Here is a 22,282-nt window from a genome sequence, read left to right on the forward strand (position 1 = left end):
GCCATTTTGGCAAGTTACTCAGTTTTCCTGGGTTTCTCCCATGTTACTCAGTTTTCCTGGGTTTCTCTTACAATGGCATGCAGCCAAATGCAACTATAACTGAGAGAGATCTGGAAGAATTTTTAGTTGAGTCCAAATGCAACCAGTCATCAGCTGGACATGCCTGCTAACAAAGCTGACACTCTGGCTGTATGATTACCAGCCCCTTACATGCATGGCATGTTACAGCTAGCACAGCATTTACTTACATGTTGCTATAGTTAAGCCTCATGTTAATTTCGTGAGGTATTATCAACTCCATTTTCCTGAAGTCCAGAGAGGCCAAGTCCCATTGTTACATGGCTAGTGGTGGAATTAGAACTCCAAGTCTCATGATCTTTTGCCATAGGGAGATAGGGGCTAGGTTTTCATTCTAAGGAACCTGTGGCATTTAAGTAATGAGTCGTCCCTCTACCTGTTGTCTTTGCCTGTCTCCTGAGATCCTGTGTTTTTCCACGCCTGCCTTCCCCCATGACCCTTCATTCCATGGGACTGCAGACGTTTGCTTCTACTGAAGCTACTGCTCCCACCTGTCAAATCTCATCATGAACACTACATACTAATCACGTTCTCCAAGACGTGTGCTAAACCCTCTTATCTCTAGGCCTTTGCTCAAGCTCTTGCCTTTGCCAGGAAGGCTTTACTTCAGAAGTGGGAAACTGCTGCACTTGGGCCCAGCAAGGAGGGTCTAGTAACGGCATCCTCATGGCAACTGTGGGCAGGACACCCATCTCAGCCTGGCTCACAGCAACAAAACATAAAGAAGCTCAGTCAACATTTGTAAAATTGAAATGGGTAGCCATGGTGGAATCCAAGTTGAAGCCAAACTTACTCCTGTTTAAAATCATTAACATCAAATTCCATCACATATAAAAATGAACATATACTCTACAGAAGATTTCAGACAAATGAAATATACTCCATCGAACATTTAATAAATTACATTCGAGTACAATTTTTTTTTTTAAAAAAGGACAAAATTGTAACATAAGTATTCATTAAAATGGTGAACATTTAAACATTATCTGAACAGACCAAATAATACTCATTTACTTTTATGAAATGTGTGGAGAAGCTAGGAGTTTATGTATAAGGCTGAGCATTTTCAATATTCCCGGCCTAGATGAGAAAAGACTGTGTTCTCTTACTGGTGACTCAGGAAATACGATCTACTTGTGTTAGAACTGCTGGTGTGTGGAGACAAGGCTAGCACCTATGACTGGCTGGGCTCTGGAAAAGAAGCATGCTGTGCTCCCATGCTGCTCTTGGACACAGGAGTCAAAGTCTGATCTAGGGTGCAATTACATGCAGGGCGTAGAGAGGACTGCACCAAGGGGTTCACTGAGGCTGGAGGACCAAAGGGAAAGCAGTGTCCTTTGACTTTAAAATACAAATGCTTGCTGGGCCTGACTCAAGAATTAAACTATTATAACAGATCTAGTTTGGGGGACAGCTTATCAAACTGCCTATAAACTCAAGCAGGGTATCAGCTCAAAAGATGCCTGTCTGGTTTCAGTTGGTAAGGAATCTATAAAAGTGTTTACATGTCTATTTTGGATAAATTTATTTCACAAAGCTACTATTTCATTTTATAAGGACAATAAGGTTCATTAACTCACAATATAAAACAAAATTTGTAAATGAGATGACAGAACTATTTCAAATGCACTTTGTTGAGTAAAGGCATTTTCACTAACTATAAAATCTAGTGAGACAAAGGGTAATTACTCCACAATTATTGTCAAAAGACTTTTAGACTGTAGTTTAAGTTCAAAAGGTTAAGGATTTTACAAAAAGATAATATGAGACTATTAATTATATATGAAAGGTATTTGATTAGACACAGAAAATATTAGTAAGTTTAGTTTTCTTCCTTTTGAAAATTAGCTTCAGAAAGTAATAGCAACTTCACTTAAATTTTGACCTACTTTAATTCCTTATCAATGGCACCATAACTTGGAATATTCAAAGTAATCCAGTTACTTTGGCCACCAAATTAAGTCACCATTATGTTTCTAAAATAATCTATCCAGGATACACTGGAGTAGCCTATACTTGTTATATAGTATTGTATTAACTTATAGATTTTTTCCAATATTTCCTATGTTTTTCCAAAGTCCTGTTTCCCAGGACTTTGCTCATTAAATACATCTACCTTAAAGTTCTAAACACTCATGTCCATTATGAGAACATGGGGGGTAAATCTATTCTCTTTAATGTGACAAGCTAAATTTGAAGAAATGACCTCAAACCTGCTATATTGGGACAGGGCTGGAGGTACTATCTGAAGATATGAGCGATGTTCAGGGGGCAGACTACAGACAAGGGATTTTTAAAATTTTTAATTTCTCAAGAGAAACATTCTGGGAAGGGAAAAAGTGTTCTAAATCTAGGGTATGTTCAAGAGCCCTTGCTCTCATAGCCAAATGTATGAGAACAGTTTTTCTTAAAGAAATATAGGTCTATGAGCCAAGACAAGCTTTGGCTAAATGATTGGTAGCTTTTGTTTGGCTCTGGAGGTTTCCATGGAAACAGCCTGAGAGACAGAAAAGGGAGCATTATCATCTTTATCCGTAATGCCATCTGATAAAACTGCACACTGATTCATTCATGCTATCCAGAGCAGATGTATTACTTCTGATAAGCCTGGACAAAGGAAGGCACGAGCTCTATCTGACCACACTTTCAATTTCTTACCTTCCTCCATTTGAAACCTTAAATAAAAATCCCGATAGAACCTCCTCTGAACATTCCCCCCAGGAACCTCCAGTTAAAGTAATGCTTCAATAATCAGAAGCCAAATGAAGACACGTGAAGCATCAAGTGGCGCTCCACTGCCAAGTTCTTAAAATTATATGACACCAAGCATCCTGGAGCTGAAGAAATTATTCTGAAGAGTGTTTACAATTCCATTATATCAGATCTCAGCCAGGCAAGAAATATTTTCTTAAGTGTTTATTACACACAGTTAAATCAGGTGGCATCACCCATAATTTTTCTCCCTCTTTACGACTAGATTTGTAAGTGTGTGTATATGCATCTATATATCTGTATCTATATCTATATATTTAATATAGTAACACACACCACACACCGTTATCTAATCTTATTTCAGGTAGTGCTTCTCAGAAATGACACAAAAGCAGCCCTATCTCAGATTTCTATATCTGAAGTACACAAAAATAAAAACCGCAACAATAAAATATAAACAAAACAAACAAGATAAGGAGGCATGCAACCTTTAGCACCATATTTAAGACCACAGAGGGCAAGGATATTGACAGAGGTCTGAAGAGCAATCCAGCTCTGGGTTTCCCTCAGATTTGGGAATGGGATCACAAACACTGAACCCTCTTGGAGAGTCCAGTACTTTTAAAAAGGGAAAGCCTGAGAAATTCTATTAACAGAAATGTCAAAATCCATGATTTACCAGAGACAGATGATTTGACATCATTTCTTATTCTACTTATTCTCAAAGTACTGAAGACATTATTCCTTAGGAACAAACTGCTCACTTTTGGAGATCAGATGGGAAATCACTGCCAGCTCAATGAACTACACGATGCCTCAGTAAGTTAAAAACACATGATATATCCCCCAAAAGGACAAATTTACTCGTGAAAAGTAGTTTACTAATGTGCAGTTAGCTCCCTGCTATCTGTATAATACAGACAGGGGCTATACTGAGAAGATTCAACCTAGCACATATAATTGCACGCTCCACAAGGCCAAACACGTGAAAAACACCCACACCGCTATGCATCATGGCATTGGTCTGGGAACCTAAATCATGGAATAAAGTCTCAGCTTGGTCCTTACCATAAAAAGGGACTAAAAGTCTAGGGAAGGGTTTATTTAGAGATGTGCTGAAGATTTTGGTGGTTTAAAGGTGACAGGTAAGAAGTTATAGGGCTAGAAATGACTTTAGATACAGCTAATGCAAATCCCTCATCTTATTGGTGGGAACACTGAGGCTCTCATAAGTGTCAGCCCTAACCAATGGAAGAACCGTGACTGGAAGAGAAGCCATGGAACTCTTAGTGCAGTACTTTCCCCACTATGTTTACCTCTCAGGCTCCTTCAAATCTTAATATGTATCATTTACTCAAGCTTGAGGAAAATGACTGAAAAATAATCAGATAGGGAAAACGCTGAAGTTTTACAAAGATTTTGGCAATAATTCATGTTCCAATGTGCTTAATATTAACAAGGGGAAAACCGCAGTCATCTTTTGGTGAAATGTTATTTCCTACACGAAACAGGTTCCTTTTCTGCGAGTTGTTTTCGTAGGTACTGGGATAGCTCACAGCTGGCAGCTCTCATACGCCCCATCTTTATAGTTAGAGTTCAATTCGGCAGATCCTATATCATCAGGCGAACTGAACTGACTGCTGTCTTGAGAATCTGTATCAATACTTTTGGTCTCTGACTGAAGGTGGACAGAAACTTGAACTGCTATCTCCTGGCCTTGTTCATTCAGAGAACCGTCATCCGAATCTCCTCCTGGTGAATTACTCCGGCCCAGCTCTGGGTTAATGACATAGATACCACCTTGAGCGTTCAAGGCAGGTCTCTCTTTAATTCTTTCTCCTATGTCATCAGGGTCATCCACTCGCACAGCCTCAAACATCTCCTCAACAAAGGCCCGACAGTTTAGAATAAGGGGCGGAAGAGGCACGCTTCTTGCCAGTTCTTCAATATAACGAGCAAACTCCATGGTCTTAAATTGTGTGACTTTGGCGAGCTCCAAGGTCTTGGCTGAGGTGATGATGGGGATGCGTTTTGCAATCTCAAAGGCCTTCTGAAGTTTCTCAGCCCCTTCAGTTCTGAAGAATTCATTGATAGCCTTCTCAGTCTTACGAAGATGGCTGCTCATCATGCACAGCCGTGTGACATTTAAGATGAGAGTGATCGTAAAGGCAATCAGGCAAACAATCATGTAGTAGACACTCATGTCTCCCGAGGTGAAGATAACACGCAGGGTGACAGAGTAGGAGGCACGGGTTGGAGACATGACAAAACATGTATAGAGCCCACGGTCATCAAAGGCTACGTTGGTGATATTCAGGAAGTTATCAGAAACCAACCATTTTCCACCTGATAACCCAACAGAAATAAAAAATGACAGCATAAAGATTATTATTACTAAATACACCAACTGCATTGTCAATATTCTGCCTCTTTGTAAGAATATGTTAACTCATCCATTATATTCTGCTATTTGTTTAAATAATGTAAGAAAGGGTACACTTTTATGACCAGAGTTGGAATTTAAATAGCCTGGAACTTAGGAAATCAAGATCTTCCTTCTTAACACTAATGATTATCATAGCTACATTTCACTGCTAGATGTAACAAGCTTTTCAGGGAGATAAGTATGTCTACATAATGTAAATGATGAATTAAAAAAATGTTTATATGTCTCTACCTATACTTTTTCATATACTAGAAGGATATGCCTCAGAAATAGAAAACAATGGGGGAACGGCCAGGTGGCGTAGCGGTTAAGTTCGCACACTCTGCTTTGGTGGCCCTAGGGTTTGCAGGTTCAGATCCTGGGCATGGACCTACACACTGCTCATCAAGCCATGCTGTGGTGGCATTCCATGTACAAAATAGAGGAAAATTGGCGTAGATGTTAGCTCAGTGACAATCTTCCTAAGCAAAAAGAGGAAGACTAGCAACAGATGTTAGCTCAGGGCCAATCTTCCTCACCAAAGGGGAAAAAAAATATAAAACAATGGTTATTTCCGGAGTAATGGTTTATGAGTAATTTTTATTTTCTTCTTTTTATTTAACTGTGTTTGTTTGCTTTTGGTAATGAATTATATAATAAGAGACAAAAGTTATTAAAAAAAACGCTACCAATTTAATGCATTTGTTCAATTACTAACTGGCTAATCTGGCATGCTTTGCATATGTTAATTTGTTTTGTTAGGAAAGGTTTGTTGATGATATCTTGATTTTCTGGCAAGAGTAACTGAAGTCTAAGCCAAAAGATATGTCTCACAGGTCAGGGTAAATGAACAGTTTGGTAAAGAGAATAAAGTTGCCCTTAAGATGCCTAGGCTTCTGTTGTAAAGTTAGAACATGTGCCTCTCTTCCATCCAGGAAGGTATCTTCATTCAGGGAACATGTATACTAAAGTATATGAGTATGAAGAGCAAAGCATCCTGACCACCCACTTTGATTTAACATCCTTTAATAATTTGGCTCTGCCCGCACAACTCTCACATTTGTGGTAAATTCTGAGTGTACTCTGTGCATTAACTATGAAAGCCATTCAAAGATGGAATGGATGGGCTAACCTGGCATGTAGATGTGAGCTCCAATGACTAGAAGTGGTATCCCAGAGGAGGCTGGGTACTGCTTGTTACGCACCACCTGAGTGCCTAATCTTCAAGCTCTTTTTCATCCCTGACATTCTATGGTTCTGGATGATTTTAGCAGCACGTCAATTAGTAAGTACTCTGGACTGTGCTCATTTTTATCATCATCAAAATCTATCTACATGCTATAGTTATATTTAAGAGCCATCACTTCACTAATGTAAAGAGGAGGAAAATATGCAGCTATGAATATAGTCATTACTCCACAAGCTTCTGTTTTATGAACTTGGAGCTAAGAAAAGGACAGCCTATGAATCCCAGGTATGATGAACTATGTAGACTCTATTCATCAACCCACTGTACTAAGACCACAATCTAAACTCTCTAGCACACTTGCTGATAATAGCTCAAGATTTATGAACCTTACACTAGACTGACATGCTCTTTAAACTCTTCTCACTTGAGATTCATAAAATTTAATACAATTTTCCAGAGCTGCTACTGAAAGCATCAATGATAGATGTTAGTGGTTTTCAAAGTAAAGGCAAAATACGAAAATGAAACTGCCATTCCACTTGGCTGGTCTTATCCTCATCTAAGCTTTGTTTATGCTTACAGTCAGTCTGTCAGGATCACACTGATTGAATAATTCAAATCTCAGATGCGTTTGGTCAGGATCCTAGAACCCAAAGGAGATAAGAATCTAGTTCAGTGGGTCCAAATGCGGAACCCCAAATCATGTTGAAAATACACATTCTGGGCACAACTCTAGAGATTCTGATTCAATAAGTCTATATTCTTAAGAAGCTGATTAAAAATATTCTGTTCTGACAATTCCAACTCTTTAATTCCTAGGTGGCCAGTTGCTCAATTTGTACAAGGTTAAAATGTTTAGCATATACTTTAAAAGGAAACATCATCTGTGTCCTTTTCTGTTTTCCATTTTATTATAAATAACCAAATATCTTTTATATTCCAAGAGGTTAGACTACCTCTCTAGCAAAAAAGATAATGGGGGCCTTTTCTGAAAGTGTAGCTTGTGAGGATCTCAGAATTTAATCTTTATCCCATTGATGTTTCATGGCGATTACTTTTTGAGGTGCTTTAACACAAGCAGGCTTCAAAAAGATCCTTCACAGGGGCCGTCCTGTGGCCCGAGTGGTTGAGTTTCCACATTCTGCTTCGGCGGCCTGGGTTATTGCCAGTTCGGATGCTGGGCGCTGACATGGCACTGCTTGTTGGGCCACGTTGAGGCGGCATTCCACATGCCACAACTAGAAGGACCCACAACTAGAATATACAACTATGTACTGGGGGAATTTGGGGAGAAAAAGCAGGGGAAAAAAAAAGATTGGCAACAGTTGTTAGCTCAGGTGCCAATCTTAAAAAAAAATCCTTCTAGCAGAACACTAGCTAAGGAAATAGTATTCTGATTAAGATGTGTTCACAGGTCCACAAACAGCAAAATCAAATGAAAACCTGTCAAAAAGGAGATCTTGGTTGCATTACTATGTTTGTGTGATTTTTAAGACTGAGACACAAAAAATACAAGAGAAACTCTCCTGTTTTCAAGTAAATTAAGGTATAAATAGAAAAAAAATTGAGCTGGAAGGGCTCAAATAGCTCCTCCTCAGTGCCCTTCAAATACTCAGAGGGACTTAAAGTTTTATGCACAGATCTATAACCATTTTTAGAAACATCTTGGATTTCATCTAACATTTTTTAGTAACTCATTTCCAAGCAGAGATTTTTTTATTTATGACAAATTTACTTAAGTCTAGCCAAAATCCTTCTTGCAGGGCCACCACACTGTACTATTCACATTACAGTCCAGGGGAATGGTGCCCCTGGAGTTGTGCAGTATGCAGCCTGCACAGCTGAATGCAGCAAACTTGATGTAGTCTACCTTCAAAGAAGGAAACCAGCTCATTAAGAGGAGAGAAAATAGCTCACTGGCATCATGTGAACATCTCTTAAATTTATAATTATTCTTTATTTTTTTCTTCTTCTGGTTAAGTAATTATAATTATTTTGCTTTCTCTGATAGGTATATACTCCAAGCCTTTCAAAAGTTTTAACTATTCACCCTGGCACATCATCATTGAGATTTGTTGAATATGCCATAAAACAAAGACAGAAGCAACAGGAAATGAGTAACCTCGATTAATTATACCCTGGCATAGTTACCTCTGCCTTTGTCATCCAGTTGCTGTCCTTTTGAGTTGTACCAATGGACATCTTCATGGTGGTCGACTGTGAGAAGACACTCAATTGAAACACTAGCTCCCTCTTTGGCTATGATGACATCATCACCTGAGTGGGAACCTGCTGAGAGTTCAAAGCTTGAGGGAAATGATGCATTTAAAGAACTATGATTTGTTCCCAGTGGGGCCATTTGATTGAAGCCTACATCTTCCAAAACAAAAGCAGCTGGCACAGTAACACTCACCACTAAAGCGAATAAACAACAATGTGGCTTCATGGGAAAATGGGAGAAAATCTTGTTTAGATCTGGAGAAGTCAAAAGCTTCTATACTATAACAAGAGCACAGTGGGCAGTTTATTGCTTGGTATTGCAGTTTTCCAAAAAAGTGGCAGATCCAGGTATATTTCAAAGTCTTCAAGATTAAAAGATGTGAGTGGAGACCAACCTAAAAGAAAGCCAGACATAAAGTTTAACCAACAAAGACTCACAATGGGGTGAAGCTCTATGTTCTAGAAATGAATAGATGTGAAACTGATTAGAATAAATGGTGCAGACTTCAGGGAGTGAAGCAGAAAGACCACCACCTAAAGATCTTACACGGAGACGGTAGAAAGAGCACTGAACTGGGAAATGGCAGACCTCGGTTCTGGTCCTAGCTTTGCTCCTAACAAGCTGTACGACCTTGACAGGTCACATTCTCTCTGGGTTGGTTTTCTCATCTGTCAAATGAAGGACTGGATGAGACAATCTCTAAGGACTCTTCTAGTTCTAAAATGCTATGATTCTATTTCACTCTGACAAATTCTGTGCAACAGGGAGCAAATGAAGGCTAAAATATTTAGCTTAATGATCTTTTATTTCAACCTGCACCACTACCATCTGTTGTTATATCAATAATGTAAATCAACTGGTACATCATAATCATAACCATGGAGCTCAAATTTGAGTAATTCAAGCACAAGGTATATTAGATATAAATAATGCAGAGCTACTCGAGGTAGTTTTTTTTTTTTCTTAATAATTGATGCTTCTTTATTTTTCTCTCAATAGCCATTGAAGTTGCTAGATTATATTTGGAGAAAGATTGGACATGGTCCATCGAAGTCCCTTCATACAGAAGACTGTGGCTTTTTTTTTTTTTTGTATTTTGTCGAGGTAGTTTTTTTAATAGTAGAAAGAAAATTGCACTCTTACATATACATAAAGTTATTGATTTCTGAGGCTAAAGAACCTCCCTCCTGGGCAAGAATGTTAGACAAAAGAATTTTCCTTTAATAATTTCTTCATTATCAAGAGACAAAACACAGTATATTTAACAGTTTGTAAGAATACCAATTTCTAGCTCAAAGTCTGGAAAACTAGCTAAAGGAGGAATTAACATCTTAAATGTCTAGTTGGTAGAAATGGAAATATAAACTACAGGGAAAGATTGCCAGACAAATTTAAAAGAAGAGTAAAATACCATGAATAAAGTACAAAATAATATCCCAGTATAAGAGTCTATGTGATTTGATCATCTTCCTGATAACTTGATTCCTCTTAAATCACTGATTCTCAAAGAAAAATGTCAACTTCTATTTCTATAAAAGATGGGATGAAACACCCAGCTTTATTTCTTATGAGGGGCCCAAATAATTAATTTTGGAAATGACACTTATTCCCCTTTATTCTTACATGAAGGCTGCTTCATCATAGAACATAAAAAGCAATGGATCATTGTATTTTGTCATTAAACTCCTCAAAGTCAGAATTACAGTAAGTTGTAAATGTTATTTAATTTTCATTAGCCCTTGAAAGAATGGTTGAATGATAATAATTTTCTATATCTTTCAAATTTAAGGATGGACAATTCAGAGTAAAACAAAGGACTTCACTCTTTGCTGTTATAAGAGATTGAACACATGTTTATTTCCATTTCTTCCTAAATCCCACTAAAATGACAAAGAAACAAAGAACTTGGGCATTGGACGGGATTTTAGACATGATCTGATCTAATCCGTTCACTTCACAGTGACTTGCTCCTTTAGATTATACTATAAGTTAGTAGGGAAATCCTGGTTTCTCTTTATTAGGAGGGAGTGGTATGTGGAAAGAATGGAAATAACATTTATTAAATGACTGCCATAAGCCAGGCACTGTGCTAGGGGCTTGACATGTGTGAGCTCCCAAGTTCTTTTTCACAATAAGATACACAACAATCGGAGAATGTGATTTTTGTGCTTTATTCTAGACTAGTGATTCTCAACGGTGACAGGAAATGAGTGGCTGAAAAAGGGCTCCAGGTTTTCCCCAGGACTTCAATAAAGAGTTCCTGGGGCTTCATCCAAGTCAGCATTTTGCAAATTTCATTCATTTCTTCTACTGTCATGATTTTCTTTTTGCTATATCTGTGTACTAAATTATTATCATTTATATGTTTTCTTTAAATGAACTCATTATTTTACTTTCATATATCTATTTTAAAAGGAAAGTCTAAGTCATATCTGTGGATAAAAATACAGTTGTACCTCAGTATTCAAGGGGAATTGGTTCCAGGACCCGCTGCGGATACCAAAATCTGTGGATGCTCAAGTCCCTTAGTTGGCCTTCTGCATCCACAGGCTCCACATCCACAGATATGGAGGGACAACTGTAACTGTACAAAAAAGCACAATGAAAACGAAACAATGTTATTAACTTCCAGAGATACCACCATCTGCTAAAGGTTCTGAGCTTGGGGCCTGTTCTCTGTGTAGGGAAAACAAAAATAAAAACAAACAAGACAAACCAACCACCCACAACTCCACTTTACTCTAATACCAACTCACTTCTTATCCTGGCCACCCCTTTCTCTCCACTCTTCCCATCACTGAGTTTAGAACCATTGTTTTAGACTAGAAGCATACATTTTCATCTATTCATCACTATCTAGTGAGCACCTACTACGTGCCAACCTACTGTACTACAGACACTGTCTCTGCCTTCATGGAGCTCAGTCTGGCAGAGGACATAGACACTAACTGAACACATGGAAAATATGCTAAATGCTACCCCAGGGGAAGTACAGATGCTACAGGAGCACCCAACATGTGGAGCTGACCTCATCGCAGGAAGCCTCCCTGAGGTAGGAAGGTTTGCAACAGGACCTGAGGGACAAACAGGAATTGCGAATGGGAGAGAACTATTCTAGGTAAAGAGAGGAGACAGGGAAAAAGCAGAGGGATCACTGGTTAGAAGGTGTTCAGGAAAAATGGTTACAAGTTATGGTGATGAGAAGTGGTGGCCAGAGAGTGCTGGGTCCCATTCTGGAATCTGGTGGGGAGTAGTGTGGGCCAACAGCAAAACTGAAGGTGGACTTTGGGAACTGGAGTGGGAGACTGAAGTGAGTGAAGGAGACACTTGTCCAAGATGAGGAGGTCAAAGAACTGAGAGGCTAAAGGGTAGGGTGGATCACCTGTGGGGACGGTGTTGTCTCCCTCGGATCAAGGTAGCTAGAGTAGAATACACCGGAAATAGAAAAGATGGTCTCACGCTCCTTGCTCAGAGATGCAAGAGCTTTGGGGGAATGAACAGCCTCCACTTGAGAAGCTGTGGGGCAGCAGTGTCCTGGCAGTGTTATTGCTGTGTGGAACCCCTTCTTCATGCAGTTTCCCTGAGTCTCCTCTCAAGGTCCGGCAATTCCTCCCACATGGATCCAGAGTACACCCAGAGGCAGGGTGGGTTTTCCCTGACCCCGCTAGCCCTCACCATTACACTACTCACCTGGCTCTGGTATATGCTGCTCTGTACTGCAACACAATCCACACCATCTTATCTATGAGCCCCTTAAGCACAGGGACTATATTTTTTATTGCTATACTTCATAACTAGCACATGCTCAATAAATATTTACTGATGGAGATTAGTTTAAATTTGATAGAGTATTTGATGGATCTTTGTAAAGTAAAGAATGTTACGCAAGAGCCGGCCCGGTAGAGCAGTGGTTAAGTTCACACGTTCTGCTTCTCAGCGGCCCGGGGTTTGCCGGTTCGGATCCCAGGTGCGGACATGGCACTGCTTGGCACGCCATGCTGTGGTAGGCATCCCATGTATAAAGTAGAGGAAGATGGGCACGATGTTAGCTCAGGGCCAGGCTTCCTCAGCAAAAAGAGGAGGACTGGCAGTAGTTAGCTCAGGGCTAATCTTCCTCAAAACAAAACAAAAGAATGTTATGCAACAGGGATCATAATTATTTAAGCCAACATGCATTTACTAGCACTTATATTCTGAGACAAAGAGAGCCAATGCTAATAATCTCAAAAGACCTTAGAAGGGGCTGGCCCAGTGGCATAGTGGTTAAGTTCGCATGCTCTGCTTCGGCAGCCTGGGGTTTGCTGGTTTGGATCCCGGGTGCAGACCTATGTGCTGCTTATCAAGCCATGCTGTGGCAGGCATCCCACATATAAATAGGGGAAGATTGGCATGGATGTTAGCTCAGGGCCGATCTTGCTCAGCAAAAAGAGGAGGATTGGCAGCAGATGTTAGTTCAGGGCTAATCTTGCTCAAAAAAAAAAAAGAATTTAGAGGTGCAATGCCTAAAGACACTCCTTGAACCAACCCCCAAGTCTTCACTTATTATCTTGTCCTGGAAGGAATAAAAGACTACCAAACCCAGAGTTTCCAAACCAGGTTGAATATCACAATCATCTAGAGAGCTTGTTAAAATTATAGATTCCTGGGTCCCACCCTAGACCTAGTGAATAAGAACCTCTGGGTTTGGTCCTTAGAATTTATGGTTTTTAATTATCTCCCCGGGTGATTCAGAAGCAGAGGGTCCATGGGTTAGAATCTGGAGACCACTAATATACTTTCTCATTTCCTCTACAACTGCCCTGCCTAATGGTGCTGCAGACTGAACACTTCCAACAAGAGAGAACTATCACATTCCACTCTGGATTTAGATTACCCTGATAAAGGCAGGGAGGTTCAGAGTACAGACTGGAGCCAGATTTCCTAGATTTGAATCCTGGCTCTGACTCTAACCAGCCTTGCAACTTCTACAACTGACAATCTCTCTGTGCCTCAGTCCCCTCACCTCCAAAACAGGGAAAATAACAGTACCTATTCTCATACGACTTTTGCGAGGTCTGAATGAGATAGTGTATATAAAACACAGAGTCTGGCAATAGGAATCACTGAATAAGCTCTAGTTACCCTAGTTATTATTATTGTTGACTGTTCTTTCAGATATTGTGCTAAAATCCACACTTGACAGTAAAACCATTATTTAAGATAAATGAAACATATTTACTCAGAATACCATGCAACCATTTAAAAATCTTGGAAGGGGGAAGGGGAAACACCATTACGTAATTTCAATCTTTAATTTTAAATTTCACATTTTCTTTTTCTCATTGCAAATAAATATTTTGCAATAACATGGACTAAGGAGGCATTGTAAACTGACCTTGCAGCCCAACCATGATATGTTGCATTGTTTTTATGTGTCCTGAGTTTGTGGTAGAGAACCTTTGCTGTGATCTATATAGCTTATGTTTCCCTTTTTTGAGCCCTGCCTCTATCTTCTCAGGCCCAGGAGGAAGTCAATCCACTGGGTGACTAATCAGAAGCTTTGTTTTCAGACACTGTGGGTTAGGGCCATTTGAGGAAGAGAAGGCATATAGTGGGCTGAGGCAGTCAGGTTTGGGCCACATACAGAGAGAAGCAGAAAGAAAGGACAACAGGGATGGAGAAGGCAAAGGGAGAATGGTTAAGAGAGGAGAGAGGGGATGGGGAAGAGAGGTAAGAGGAGCAGAGGGGAAGAGAAAGAGGGACTGACACAGGCTGCTCTGGTTCCTGACAGAATTCTACTTCCTGGCTCCAATACAACTTTCTGTTTTTAGAGAAATAAACATATTTATTCAATTTTATTCAGAATTAAAATCACAGAAATGAAGACTGAATGTGCAAACAAGAAAGGAAATGGAGAGATGGTTAGCTAGGAGAAAAAAGATTAAGTTCAGCAAAACTGCTTGAACTGTGGCTGTGGCTCCCAGCAATCCTCATCACGGATCTCCAACTCTTCCCCTCCTTATACACTGCAGTGTGTGACACAAGTTGCCCATGTGGCCAAGATTTGTGGTTCCTGTTCTGTTCAGACAGAGCCATTCGCCTCTACTAGAAGTTTAAAGAAACGTACAAGACAGTGTCTAGAAAAATACTATGAATACCCTTAAACTGCCCTTAGGTCAAAGGTGGCAGAAATAGCCTGGTATACTGATTTTACACCAGGAGAGCAACAGGTCCCATAACATCCTTATATGTCCAGTCAATAAAGGCAGGCTCAGCCTGGGTACTTTATACTCAGACCATGGGTATCCCAAACACAAAGGACTTCTAGTCCAAGTTATTAAGAGACACACCCATTTGCAGATAAGAGGCTGCTGAGTAGTTGAGAGGTAAAACACTGGCAAAGGTATGGGTCCAAGAAGGTGACAGCAGCAGAAAAGAGAGCGAGGGAATAAATTACCCTTTGGATTACGATACCGTTGACTTATCTCCTCATACTAAATTTCCTTTTACTTAAGTCAGCATGAATTGGTTTGTGCTACTTGCAAGAAAAACTATATCGACTATGACCATTCTACTCATTTTGGAGTAATGATTTTAAAATAGCTCAGCTAAGTCAGGGGCCCATTATGCGCAAGATGGAGTGCTGGGTACTGCAAGAGATGCTCAGGTGAATTAGGATACTGTCTCAGACACTCAGAAATTTACAAACTAGCCTAGAAGGCAGGGGCAGAAACAGCTAACCATATACAAGACAGTGTGAGAAGGACTGAACACAAGTATAATTGTGGTGGGAACACAAAAGAGAAAGAGGACTTTATGAATTTAAGGAATACCAGCCCTGGTAGTCTAGTGGTTAAGATTTGGTGCTGTCACCACCATGGCCTAGGTTTAATTTCTGGTCAGGGAACCACACTATCCTTCTGTCGCACTGTGGCAGCTGTGTGTTGCTGAGATGCTGAAAGCTATGCCGCCAGTATTTCACATACCAGCAGGGTCACCCATGGTCGACAGATTTCGGCTGAGCTTCCAGACTAGAAAGACTAGGAAGAAGGATCTGGCCACCCACTTCTGAAACAACTGGCTATGAAAACCCTATGTAGCAGTGCAGCATTGTCTGTTACAGCAGGTGAGCGGATGGCACAAAAGACCAGGCAGGGTTCCACTCTGCTGTACACAGGGTCACTAGGAGTTGGAATTGACTCGACGGCACTAACAACAAAAAAAATTTACTTGTAAGTTTGAGACTTCCCATAATAATATCATGCCTGCTCATCTCAATGCAGCAGCTGACATTTGGAGGCTAAGAAGAGTTCAAAAAGGAAAATAAAAGTGCCACCTTTCTGTAAACAGTTAAAAAGGGCTATGCTATGTTTGTGGGTGAAGCTACTGGGTAGAATTTTTTAATATCTTTCTTTAGCATTAATAAGAATAATAGAAAACTGTGATACTCAAGTTTAATCCAACTCCTTTTTCATCTTTTAGATATTGTAAAATGTAAGCTTTTCTAGGATCATCTTTTAGATATTGTAAAATGTAAGCTTTTCTAGGATCATGAATAATCAGAAATGCAGAAGATTTTACCCTATAGAACCATTCTGAATAGTGGCTACATTATTAAGAAAAAAAAAGAAAGAAAAAAGAAAAGTGTCTAAGCTGTCATTCCTAACAGATTGCCTTGTTGCTGTTCCTGCCAACTTCTGAGAAAAGAAATATTTCCATTCTGTTCCAATTCTCAACACAAGTAAATAAGGAAGTAATGTAGCTGATTTCCGTTCTCGTGGCTCAATATTAAGTTGGCTGAGGAAACTGCTGTTAGCTGAAATAGTTCTGGGATAACTCAAAGGCAGGAAAACAGTAATACCCAGATGGTAATGGTTTTAGCTCCAGTATACTGGGAGATTAATGCTTCACTCTCCATAATCAAATGTGTTCTAGGTGTATTTGCAGCTCATCCGCTCTTCTCTGCCTGCACTGTTACACCTGAAAAATGGAGAAGTCCCCCTGAGCCTGGCACACGAATGGTCAAGGTGGCATGCTGAATTGGCACGGGGGAGAAAAAGCAAAGGAAAAGCAGATTGTTAGTACTCTTCTATCATTTGCAAAGTACAAACATAAAGCTGTTCTGCTTATATCCCTATAATACTCAGATTATAGGGATCTGAAACATAAAAAGGTTAGTAATATTCAAACAGAAATTCCCACTTTTGAAAGCCATTTTCTGAAAAGTTTCTAACTGAAATAGCCCTTATGCTCCTAATAGTATCTTGGAGCCATTACATACCTCATAACCCTCAGCTCAAACTTCAACGTATTTTCTGGCACACTGAGAAACAACTTCTGTATTTGTTGGAGTTTTGCTTTAAACCAGAATTATTTGTTATACCTGTGACTTCTTTTTTGCATTTGCTGAAGCTACTGGATGTGAATGACAAAGACATTGATGTAACTTAGATTTATGATCTCCTTAACCAAATTTTTTTTTTTCTGTAAAGTCTGAAACCCGCACCTCCCCCCACCCCCAACCCAGTGTCTCAAACTCAGTATAACTAAAACAGAACTCCCCACTCTCACCCTCAGATTTACTTGCCCAGCATATACATAGCTTGGAAGATAACCACACTGTCTGTTATAACCAGCATTGTCTGTTATAGCAGGTGAGCGGATTCTACAATTCTTTTTGTCATGCAAGGTCAAAGTTATAAGATCATCATGGCTCTATGGTTAGAAGCATGGACTCGAGTTAGAGTGCCTGATCCTAACCCTAGGTGAAGCTGTGAGCTCCCGAGGCCTTAGCTTTTACTTCTATTGAATAAAATTATTAACAGTAATGATCTCATAGGGTAGTTGTGAGTGCGGGGGATCAGAATTGGCCACACGAAAATATGTCTCTTGGGTCATAGCAAACACTTGTTTAACAAATATTTGCATTTCCCATCTCCATGTGAATTGCTTTCCTCCCCTCTGAAGACCCAAACCACTATCCCCAACATCCTCCTTTGTCTTTAGCTGAAGATGGTGTTTAAGGTGGTGGTTTTGGCCATCTGGAGAGTTGCTCAGTATTCCGGGGTTTCTCCCATGTGTACATGTTATTAAACTTTGTTTGATTTTCTCCTGTTATTCTGTCTCACGTCAATTTAATTCTTAGACCAGGCAGAAGGACCTGGAGAGTAGAGGAACTGTCTTCCTCCCCTACATGAGCATCAGATGAAGTAATGAGGGTACATTGTAAATACATGCTGTTGTTATTATTATTCCACTTCCTAGATGTTTTTCAATTAAGTGCTACTGTCCCTACCCTAGGTCACAGTCCTGTTGCCTTACCTGGGTACTGCACTATCCTTTTAATTTCTAAATGGGTCTCCTTAACTCTGACCCCACCCCTTTAACATCCCAAACACTACTCCTCTCAGAATTGGTCCTGAACACAAACCCAAGAAAGCCAAGGTGATTTTAAAATCTATTGGTGATTTTTCACTGCCTATGGGATAAGCTTCAAATTCTAGTCTGGCATTTGTAATTTTCCAGGAACAGATTCAGGTGGCAGAACAGAAGTAGCTAGATGGATCCCAGCAGTGCCTGGATGCACAATAATTGTTTGTTGAAGAAATGAATGGATTCAGAAGTCTGGTCTTTAGTTACGCCTCTGTCACTAATTAGCTATGATCTCTAGTGGTCTTAGTTTCCTCATCCACAGGCTGTTTATCATTATCATTCCTTTCTTTGTTTAAATCCTATAATCTTCCCAGCTCCTCTGTCATGGCTCAAAGCCTTAACTATACTTGTTTCACTCTCCATTCTCTCCAAATAACTTTTCACTTTAAAACTCTGGCTCTAGTTGTTCCTTTTGTTTGAAACTTCCTGCCCCTTCCCACCAATATCTTCCTGTGGAAATTCCACCCTCTCTACAACATCCAACTCGAATTTTACCCTGCTCAAGAAGCCTTCTCACCTAAAATCTCATCTCTACTCTCTTAATTTTGGAACAATTTCTTTTGCTCTGTCAGGACCCTAGCACACTGAGAGTACTCGACTCTAAAACTTACCAGTTTTCCTCCTTTGTCAGTTATCTATCTGTTCAAAAAATGAAGCTAACAGATGACACAGTCTAAAAACTTTCTTAGTCCGTTGAACAGGAATGGATTTAACATTTTGAATTCAGATACTTATCAACTTGGTAGTCAGAAAGGTACCTGCTACAAACTGTTTATTGACTTTCCAGAGTCTCAGGCTCTGGAAACTGTTAATGGAGATATTTGAAGATATGGAAATACCACCTTTTCGATTTTAGTGGGCAAAACACTCTAGAGTAAATTTGATCTATAACTGTTTTTCTCAAACTACAATTTTAAACCACTAACATCAAATTAATCTGCAGTGCTTCTTAAAGATGCAGATTTCTTGGCCCCACTCAGACTTACTGATTTGGCATCTCTAAGGGTGAGCCCTGGGTATCTGCATTTTTACTGTGCATATAGTTTTAATGACTTACAAATCAAGCCCATATTTCTTTTGATTGTCATAATATTGTAATTTAGCGATTCTCACAGTGTGGTACAGAGTCCTCTGGGGATCCCTGAGACTTTTTCAAAACGATTGTCATAATAATGCTAGGACATTATTTGCCTTTTTCACTCTCATTCTCACACAATATGGTGCAATTTCCCAGGGGCCACATGAAGGATATCACAAAAGAATGAATGCAGAAGGAGATATGAGACTCTAGCTGTTTTCTATTAAGCCAGATATTAAAGAGATTTGCAAAAATGCAAAGTAATGCCATTCTTCTCAACTTTTTATTTATTTATTTATTTGAGGAAGATTAGCCCTAAGCTAACTACTGCCAGTCCTCCTCTTTTTGCTGAGGAAGCCTGGCCCTGAGCTAACATCCGTGCCCATTTTCCACAGCATGGTGTGCCGAGCGGTGCCATGTCCACACCTGGGATCCCAACCGGCGAACCCTGGGCCGCAGAGAAGCGGAATGTGCGAACTTAACCACTGCGCCACCAGGCCGGCCCCAAATTTTTTGTTTTAGAAAATATTCTTCATAGAAATCCTATGTATGTTAACACGTAATGAGTTTATCATTTTAAGTAAATTAATAACTTTTCTAAAGTTCTGTTTTGATATGGTAAATATTGATAGCTATAACACAAACACAACTCTTTGACGTTCTCAATAAGTTTTAAAAGTGTAAAGGGATCCTAAGACCCCAAAATTTGAGAGCTGCAGCTGTATTTATTATTAGCAGCATTTTAAAGATAAGATTAGGACACAGTTAAGTGGCTTACCAAGATTCCATAGTTAAACCCCAAATTCTATGCACTTTCCATTACAAGAGAAAATAGAGGAAATTACCTCTTTTATACTTATACAGCTTTCTGGAATAGGCATTTTTAAGAAGCTCCCAGGTGACACTGATGCCCCTAAATTTAGAGAACCACCATCAAAAGCAAAGGAAACTATCTGAAGTGTTTTAGGAAGTGACAATTATTATACATAGACATTAAAGATGATAATTCTGAAGGCATTAAATGGAGTTGGAAGACTTGGATTCTCAAAAGGACAAGTCCCTACACCTCTCTGGGACTCAGTTTTTCACATCCGTACAATGATCATATCTCTGATGCCTTTTTGGCTGTCAGTCTGGGTTTCAGGCACTCCCACTGCTCAAGGACAACTGAAGATATGCATCTTCCTGATAAGGGGTCAGGAGTTATCTTAAAGGCATAAATTAGAGAATGTCACTCTTCTGCACAGAAACTTTCCATCGTTTTCTATTGCTCTCCAAATAAAAGTCAAACTCCTTGTCTTGGCTTACAGACCCTACAAGATCTGGCCTGTTTAAGTCTGGCCTCATCTTCCTCTTTTTGCTGCAGCCACAGCGGCCTTTTTTTCTTTTCCTTCACTTTGCTTAGTTTGTTCCCACTACAAAGCCTTTGCACTTGCTATTCCTTCTGCCTCGAATGCAATCTCCATATCTTCACACTGCTTCCTCCCTCTCTTCGTTCCGTCACATTATCCTGTTTAATTTTCTTCAGAGCACTCACTACCATCTTAGGCAACGGTTGTTTGTTGACTTGTTTCTGGTCGGCCTTGCTCACCAGAATGTCAACTACTTGGGAGCTGGGCCACAGTCGGCTTGTAAACCACTGTGTCCCAGGCGCCTAGGGTTGCGCCGGGTAGGTACTTGGCGCTCAGTAAACGGACGATGGCCGAGCTCCTGCAGCCCAGGCCAGGCCTTAAAAAGGGCTGCGGACATTCCAGCTTTCTTCACGTCGGACCCCGACCCACCGGCTCGAAGCTATGCCTCGGCACCCCCAGTACCTCCCTCGCAGCGACCCCGACCAAGCCCTCACTCACCAGACAGGTAGCGGGCTCCTTCCTGCCGGAGCGGCGGCTTGACCCGGAAGTGCTCTGGGGCAGGCGAGGCGGCCTCCTCACTGAAGGAGTACTTCCGGGACAGTAGGAGCGGCTCGGCGGCGGCGGCGGCGGCGGCGGTGGTGGTGAGAGGGCAGGCCGGTTGCGTGCGGGACTTCCCGGGAGGAGGCGGCGGGGCGCGGGCTCCCGGGGTCGGCCCCGGCAGCCCAAGTCTCTGGGGACGGGGAGGAGGTGGCCTGGGGCTGAGGCGCCGGCCCGCGCGACTGGACGCGGAGCCTGTGACAGCGCTCTGGTTGCTGGAGCGCTACGTTTGCGTGAGGAGTTGTCGTTGTCAGCATCGGAGAATTTAGGAGCGCATGTTCACCCCGGAGCGCGGGTTTGGGGCCTGCGCTTGTGTGCGGAAAGAAGCGAGAGCGCGTGCTTGTCTTGAGACGGCCGTATTAGTAACGATAGTCATGACACAGACGCCCAGTAGCTCACGTCCTTACTGACAGCTGCTGTTCCCTAGGGGAGGTTCTGTGCCAGGCTCTGCTCCAAGCCCCCCGTCTGGTTCGCGTCGTTGAATCTGTGTAGGAACCCCGTCACGTAGGCATCACCAGCCCCGTCTCACAGGCGAGGACACGGAGACGCAGATGGTGAACTCGCTTCCTCGCAGTTGCTGTAGCACGGAGGTGGAAGAAAGTCAGCCTAACTCCAGAGCCCTTGCTCTGAGCTTCTAAGCTAAACTGCCTTCCGTTTTGGTGCTGTGGCTGGAAGTTTCCAAAGAAAATAGGGAGAAGTGTATATGTGTATTTGTGTGTGTGTGAGTGTATGCATTTTTATTTTAAACTTGTGACTCAGTCATTCAGTTTTACTTCTAATGTTCTAGTTCTTGGAGTCTTTCTCCTCCAATTATGAAAATAGCACACACTGCATACTTGGCAAACTTACAAAGACATTAAATAGTGCAATTCCATTTACCTGATATTTATCCCTTTTTTTTTCCTTTCCTGCTAGATTATTAATCCATTGAGAACAGGGATGGTACAGCCATTCTAATAACGAAAGTGATGATAATGATGGCAATGATAATATAAACAGGGACCACTACAAAAAACTCTTCCCACCATCAGACATTCTAGATGCTCATTAGATCTTTGTTGCATGAATGAAAGGTTAGAGATAAGCAGTCTTTCATATTTTGGAGTATGTCCTTACTCCACATATAACTCCATGTTATATGTATGTTATATATGCTATATATAGTATGCTATATATAAAGTATGTATATTATGTATTATAACTTGGAGAGAGCATAAGT

The 22,282-nt window shown here is 40.7% G+C and overlaps 2 protein-coding genes across 8 annotated transcripts in view; one reads left to right on the forward strand and one right to left on the reverse strand.

The window, feature by feature from the left end:
* Positions 1–953: 953 nt before the first annotated feature.
* Positions 954–21,349, reverse strand: MFAP3 (microfibril associated protein 3). 6 transcript variants are annotated; one of them, XM_070233000.1, is made up of 5 exons: positions 20,965–21,056; positions 11,082–11,209; positions 8,556–9,019; positions 6,985–7,047; positions 954–5,136 (listed from the first exon to the last, which is right to left on the reverse strand). In XM_070233000.1, exon 5 carries the CDS (start codon positions 5,051–5,053, stop codon positions 4,343–4,345), a length of 711 nt encoding a protein of 236 aa, XP_070089101.1. In that variant the 5' UTR covers positions 5,054–5,136; positions 6,985–7,047; positions 8,556–9,019; positions 11,082–11,209; positions 20,965–21,056; the 3' UTR covers positions 954–4,342. The 6 variants fall into 6 exon arrangements, with proteins under 6 accessions (XP_070089101.1, XP_070089102.1, XP_014586041.2 ...); XM_070233001.1 differs by lacking the exon at positions 20,965–21,056 and adding an exon at positions 12,316–12,735; XM_014730555.3 differs by lacking the exon at positions 6,985–7,047 and having other exon boundaries at positions 20,965–21,106.
* Positions 20,797–22,282, forward strand: part of FAM114A2 (family with sequence similarity 114 member A2) — a 34,419-nt gene continuing 32,933 nt past the window's right edge. Inside the window, exon 1 of one of the 2 annotated variants that reach the window (XM_014730556.3) lies at positions 20,797–21,107. The gene's annotated coding sequence lies outside the window, so the exon portion shown is untranslated. The remainder of the gene's footprint in view (positions 21,108–22,282) is intronic. The other variant, XM_070232999.1, reaches the window with a different exon arrangement.

This window comes from Equus caballus, chromosome 14 (assembly GCF_041296265.1).
Source record: "Equus caballus isolate H_3958 breed thoroughbred chromosome 14, TB-T2T, whole genome shotgun sequence".
Lineage (NCBI taxonomy): Eukaryota > Metazoa > Chordata > Mammalia > Perissodactyla > Equidae > Equus > Equus caballus.